This window comes from Pantherophis guttatus, chromosome 2 (assembly GCF_059756535.1).
Source record: "Pantherophis guttatus breed Tessera chromosome 2, ASM5975653v1, whole genome shotgun sequence".
In the NCBI taxonomy this organism is placed as follows: domain Eukaryota; kingdom Metazoa; phylum Chordata; class Lepidosauria; order Squamata; family Colubridae; genus Pantherophis; species Pantherophis guttatus.
This window is the reverse complement of record NC_142064.1, coordinates 206,492,602-206,498,601: the sequence shown is the minus strand read 5'-3', so window position 1 is coordinate 206,498,601 and position 6,000 is coordinate 206,492,602. Positions and strand designations below refer to the sequence as shown.

Genomic DNA, 6,000 nt, shown 5'->3' with positions numbered 1-6,000 from the left:
GGTAGACTGGAAAGTTGAAAAGAAAGTAAAGATTACTCTATGGAGGCGCTCATGACTGCGAGCCCGACCCGAAGATTCAAAGGCTGCAGCGATGCCTTCTGAGCGGAGCCTTCAACGGACCTTTACGCAAGAGGAGAGCTCGGGGGACAGCAGAAGGAGCTGCCTGGCGCCTTTCAGCCAAAGCGGCGCGATCACGGCGCAACAGCGCGCTCTTCTGGTCAAAAAACCCGGCGGAGCATGCCAGGTCCGACCGGTGGCACTTTGGAGAATTACTTCCTCCTTCTCCATCATCATCGTCATCATCATCATCATCATCATCAGTATCGGATATGACAATTCCTTCCCTCCCCCCTCTAGGAGAAACGATTATAGGACTTTATAATTCAGCTTCTGGACATTAATGTACTATTGTTTGTCTTCTCCCTTCCCCTTTTTTCCACAGCGCTTATATAAGGTGGAATAGAGGAAGGAAGCCCCCGAGGAAGTGCACTGTAGAGTGAAGATTTGATCCAGGCTTCCTTGTTGACATTGCAAACCCTCCCCCGCGAAGACGTTGGCAATCTCTGCCTGCATGACCAGGTCTCTCCCCCGGAAAAGGTCTTCTCCTTGTAGGCACGGTGCGGGGCCCATCAGAAAAGGGAAAGGGGGACTAGCTTCCTTCTCCCAACCTGATTTGCTAAATTGCAGCCTCCTTGAAAAAAAAAAAAGAAAAATGCACAAATCTTATTTGCTTCATGGCTGTCGTGGAACTTTATTTATGTATTTAATTTCCCCAACCTGTACTAGAAATTTTGCTCCAATGTTTTCCAAAATCAGGAGCCTAGTTTCTATTTTATAAGCCCTCTGTAGGCTTTGTATTATTTGTCATGGCTTGGTCAAAAACAATAAATAAATCGATTGATCAGTTAAAAGAAAACAGTTTTCATGGATGACCTTTCCTCTCACAGTAAATATGAATAGAATTACTTATGCACCCAATAATCTTGCCCTATTTTTGGAAATTGCCTTGGAAAAGACTTTTGGAGCTGAAGCTTAGGTTGAAATAGCCCATAATATCATCTTGGAGAGTGCTTTTGGACAAAGGAATGGAGGCAAAAGAGCAGTCGATGCTTAGATGAGCCCTGAAACAATGAGATGGCTTGGAACGTCTGGATTTCTCTCAACATTTCTTGGGCAGGCTTTTATTTCTTTGTTTAATTTGCTGCCCATCTTGTAGCAAATGACTCTCATAGCAAAGGGTTACAGCTTTCACAGGTGAGGTTTGCCGTGCCTAACCCTGCCCAGCCCAGTGTTGTTAGCAACACAATCTGGCAACTTTGAGAGACACCTACGAGAGTCAGTGACTTTGACAAAATGCAGCGGCTTGGCCTAGTGGAGTGGGACAGGCCTTTCTTCCTTTTTCTGCTCTTCATTGCCTGGGCAATAGGTAAGGGCTTGCTTGTGCTTTTGAATTGTGGGGGTTCTTTGTGCTCTCTGAGTTTGGCTCTTTTGTTGCAGGTGTTTCCTTTATCAAACTAATTAACATCATTAGTGCTAGACATCACTAGCACTGATGAAGTTACCTATTTTTGGTAATGAAACATCTGCAACAAAACAAGGTTAGAGAGCATTGAGGATCCCACAGTCCTACCCAGAACTAGAAATATTCTCTTTGATCATCTTTTGAATTATGGCTGAGGGACCATTTGGTGGTGGTGGTGGGAGGCTTTTCTGAACTGAATTACCCTACCCAAAGTGCTGTTTGGCTTGTGATAGGTGCATTCAATCTACATCGGGCCCCTTGTAGGAAAGGATAAAATGGACCATGAATCAGTTGGGGGTTTCAAAATTTTTTACTACAGGTTCTGTGGGCATGGCTTGGTGGGCGTGGCATGGCTTGATGGGCGTGGCTTGGTGGGCGTGGCAGGGGAAGGTTACTGCAAAATCCCCATTTCCTCCTCATTAGCTGGGACTCAGGAGGCAGAGAATAGATTGGGGCGGGGCCAGTCAGAGGTGGTATTTATCGGTTCTCCGACTACTCAAAATTTCCGCTTCCGGTTCTCCAGAACTGGTCAGAACCTGCTGAAACCCACCTCTGCCATGAATCATATGTAGATAAGCATGTCAGAAGAATACTTCCCCCAGATCTCTTGAAGCATGTGATTTTACACAGTGGCTTGTAGGGCACACGAGCTGCACAGTTTCTTGAATTAATTTGAGGGGGTTATAGGAAATGCCCACCTTCCCCCCCCACCCACTCATGGGAATTCATGGGCCTCCTGGAAAAGTGCAGCACTTGCTTTATATCAAGACTTGTCCCTCCAATTCAGGTGCTGGTGTTAATTATACTTGCAGGGATCTGTCAAAACTCACTTGCCAAACAGCAAGTGTCCCAGTCCGGCTAGCTCCAGTGCAGCCTCCCTTCATCTGCAGCGAGGCTCAGAGATTAAAGCCGGGTCTGCAGGGCTGATCAGGACCAAATGGCTTCCATTCCCCTTGCCTTGCCAGTTCTTAAGGGAGGAAAACAAAAACAAAGCAGCTCTTGACCTAGGCATAGCTTGTTTGGTTTCTTTGTTTGTGTTTGTTTTCCAAGGTGTTGCCTGGAGCGTGTATATGTTTGTGTGTGTATGTGGGGGGGAAGCAGTTTTTCTTGCTCTGTTTTTCCTATGGTAGCTCTGCCCTTTAAGAGGCAGGTCTTCTATTTGGCTCTGCCCTCAAGCCCAAACTAATATTAGGGGGCGCCACTCCTTTGTCCCCCACTCAGGCTTAATTCCTTGATCTGGAGGACTCTACCTCCCCTCCCCATCTTTTTTTCATTTGGAAGAGTTGGCAGTCCTGGGTCTTACAAACGCAGTCTCCTTGTTCCTCAAAGGGGGTTTCCTGGATTCTTTGTGACAATGGGACAGAGCATCTGATTTTTTCCTGCTCTGATTTGCAGAGGAAATTAGTGCAATGTTGGTGCTCTTGATTAGATTCTCAGAGGAGGAGAGAACCAGATGCAAAGATGATCCAAAAGAAGCTGGAGTAACGTTTTCCACCCTTCCTTAAGAAGGGGTGAATCCAAATGGAACATTATCAATCAAAACACTTGATTAATAGCACCTCGTGGTGTTTTGGGGTGGTGAAATCATGGCATAAATAGTAGCAGAACAGCATCAAATTATGTGGAAGAGACAAGGCAATTACACCATAAAAATGGGTTGTAAGCAGTCAGGGAACATCTCCCTTTATTTCTCATTTAGCAGTGAATTTTCTGAGTGATATTTGCTAGTTAACTCAACTCACAGCAGGTAGAGCATAAGAAACTTTTCTCTTTTGTTTCTTTCCCCATCTGTAGATCCAGATATCGGAGCTGAAGGTAAGGAAACCTGCTTACCCATATTTAATGGCCAGACACCAATGGCTTGAAAATAAGGTTGCTAGTGGTGCTACAAGAACAGCCTTTGATGTGTGACAGCTGTTAAAACAAAGCTGACTGCTCTTAATGTAGACAAACATGGATTATAGCCAAGCATATGTATGAGAGTACATGTGCCACCAGATGGGCATATAGGCACCGGGGTGCCTCAAGGCTGCCTAGGGCTATAGCTTAACAAAATATCCAGTCTTTGATTAAAACAATATGATTGCACCCTAGGAAATTTTAGAATCCAATGATGGATGAGAGGAGGCCAAGAACATTCATTTCATTAATGAGCATGAAAATCTTTGTTCCAGAGGGGATTGTTGTGTAAGTCTGCTGAAGCAAAAGCAACTGAGTCCAGTGGCACCTTGGAACCGGCATATTAATTATTACATGTGAGCTCATGTGATACTCGGTGCATCCAGGTGTTACAAGATACTTTATTGTTTCTACATTTTAACCCAAATAATTAACCACAAAAACGCAATAAATTAACAAACTAGAAATGATCCACCAATTAACAACTTATTTATTTATTTATCAAAATTTATATGCTGCCCTTCTCCCCTAGGACTCAGGGCGGCTTACACAATAAAAGAACATGATAAAATACTAAAACCAAAAACCAAGTTAAAATCCCCACAATTTAAAATCACACAGCCGATCAGGGGATTTGCCGAAAGAGCCATGTCTTTAGGTCAGCGCGGAAAGTGTGGAGGTCAGGAGCCGTCTGGAGCTCGGTGGGTAACCCATTCCAGAGGGTCAGTGCAGCCACAGAGAACGCCCTCGACCTGGGGGCCGCCAGCCGACATTGTCTGGCCGATGGCACCCGGAGGAGGGCAGCTCTATGTGAACGCACTGGGTGGTGGGAGGCCGATAGGAGGTGGTCCTGCAAGTACCCCGGGCCCATGCCATGAAGGGCTTTATAGGTGAGAACCAGCACCTTGAAGTGGATCCGAAAGGCCACCGGCAGCCAGTGCAGCTCACGCAGGAGAGGTGTTGCACGGGAGTAATGGGAAGCTCCCGTAACAACCTGCATGGCCGCATTCTGGACCAGCTGGAGCCTCTGGGTGTACCCCAAGGGCAGCCCCATGTAGAGGGCATTGCAATAATCCAGCCGAGAGACAATGAGAACTTGAGTGACCGTACGGAGGGCATCCCTGTCTAGGAAAGGCCGCAACTGGCGCACTAGGAGAACCTGTGCAAAAGCCCCCCTTGTCACGGCCATCAGATGGTCCGCCAAAGACAGCCGTGAATCAAGGAGGATGCCAAGATTGCGAGCCCTTTCAGAGGGAGCAAGCGGCTCCCTCTCCCATCAAAAGTGATGGGGTCACTAGAACAGGAGATGCCGGAATCCACAGCCACTCAGTCTTGGAGGGGTTGAGTCTGAGCCTGTTCCTACCCATCCAGACCCGTACCGCCTCCAGGCACTTAGACATCACAGAAAGGGCATCCCTGGGTTGGCCCGGGGTGGAGATATACAGTTGGGTATCATCAGCGTACTGCTTCCTAATGTCTTTTAAATTTACTTATTTCTCAATAAGTCTTTTTCTACCTGGCTCTCAGATCTCTTCTATTATGGTTTCTGGCTTTACTACCAATCAGCATAGATATTATCAGAGAATTATGGGTTCTGTATTCTAATACATCTGGAGTGTACAGAATGGAAATTTGATGTATTTCCTTAATTGTTAAAAAAAAACATAGCATAGCTTTCAAGGCAATTTAGTGCCAAATTAAACATTATAAAAACAAAACAAAGAAGCTGCAATATATCTAATTCATTCGGTTAAAAAATGCTGTCATTTCATGAGGAATATCTATTGTTGGCAATTGAGAACTGGGAATTCAGAGTAGTTAGGGGGAAAACTGGTTTTTTTCCCCCCTGACTTGAGAGGAAGCAGGAAGCATCTTACCTAATTAATAATAGTTTTTTCCTCTTCTTTCCCCAGGCATGGAATTATTTTAGAGACATATAAAATAGTGAATTGGCTTTTGAACTTGTCTTTCTTTTTCCAATTTTCCAGCTGTCCTCACTTGACCTCACTGCTATTTTGCTATATTTAATGCTCTTTCCCTTCAGTAGTGGGACAGTTCTGAGGTGTGAAGGCTCATGGGAGGAATCTTTATTCCAAGCCTTTGCTCCAGAAACTTGAGACCAGGACATCGGGAACAAGAAAAGGGGGCAATCCCAATTCAGATAGCATAATCGGTGCATTGCTTTATAGTATGGCAGACATGGGCTACGTTTACACTCCTGCATACTCCAAAGCAGGGGTCTCCAACCTTGGCAACTTTAAGACTTGTGGACTTCAACTCCCAACTTTGCTGGCTGAGGAATTCTGAGAGTTGAAGTCCATAAGTCTTAAAGTTGCCAAGGTTGGAGACCCCTGCTCCATAGCATTATTTGGAGGCTGAATATGAAATGCTGCAGAACTTCAGAAAAATGCCATCAAACCCTGGGCTCATTCTGCCCATCGCGATGGGCTGCTGGAAGAAAGAAGGGGTAAAGAACAGACTTCCTGAGGTAGTTGAGCTTTGCCTGATCAGCAAGGTCTTGAGGGCTTGGGTAGTTTTGACCAGTCCTTTGCTCTCAGCTCACCTAAAACTGCAATTAC

General features: G+C 45.5%; 1 protein-coding gene across 1 annotated transcript in view; it reads left to right on the top strand.

The window, feature by feature from the left end:
* The first annotated feature begins 1,285 nt into the window (after positions 1-1,285).
* The window catches only part of CDHR4 (cadherin related family member 4), a 37,650-nt gene continuing 32,935 nt past the window's right edge, over positions 1,286-6,000 (top strand). Inside the window, exons 1-2 of the mRNA XM_034441345.3 lie at positions 1,286-1,426; positions 3,317-3,337. Of these exons, the coding sequence (XP_034297236.2) occupies positions 1,354-1,426; positions 3,317-3,337 (94 nt within the window). The 5' untranslated portion in view covers positions 1,286-1,353. The remainder of the gene's footprint in view (positions 1,427-3,316; positions 3,338-6,000) is intronic.